General features: G+C 53.9%; 1 protein-coding gene across 1 annotated transcript in view; it reads right to left on the bottom strand.

Annotated features, from left to right (window-relative positions):
* Positions 1–308, bottom strand: part of MUC5AC (mucin 5AC, oligomeric mucus/gel-forming) — a 42,588-nt gene that overhangs the window by 15,063 nt on the left and 27,217 nt on the right. Inside the window, exon 40 of the mRNA XM_011930145.1 lies at positions 7–308. This exon is cut by the window's right edge and continues 1 nt beyond it. Within this exon, the coding sequence (XP_011785535.1) occupies positions 7–308 (302 nt within the window). The remainder of the gene's footprint in view (positions 1–6) is intronic.

Below are 308 nucleotides of genomic sequence, written 5' to 3'. Positions count from 1 at the left end.
GTTCCAGGACCAGAGGTTGTGCTGGTTGTAGAAGCAGAGGTTTTGCTGGTTGTAGGAGCAGAGGTTGTGCTGGTGGTGGGAACAGGGCTGGGAGTAGTTCCAGGACTAGAGGTTGTGCTGGTTGTAGAAGCAGAGGTTGTGCTGGTTATAGCGGCAGAGGTTGTGCTGCTTGTAGGGGCAGAGGTTGTTCTGGTTGTAGGAGCAGAGGTTGTACTGATGGTGGGAACAGGGCTGGGAGTAGTTCCAGGAATAGAGGTTGTGCTGGTTGTAGGAGCAGAACTGGTGCTGGTTGTAGGAGCAGAGCTGGT

The sequence above is a fragment of the Colobus angolensis genome, unplaced genomic scaffold (genome assembly GCF_000951035.1).
Source record: "Colobus angolensis palliatus isolate OR3802 unplaced genomic scaffold, Cang.pa_1.0 Scaffold84, whole genome shotgun sequence".
NCBI lineage: Eukaryota > Metazoa > Chordata > Mammalia > Primates > Cercopithecidae > Colobus > Colobus angolensis.
Note: the sequence above shows the minus strand (reverse complement) of the source record. Positions and strands in the feature narration are given on the sequence as shown.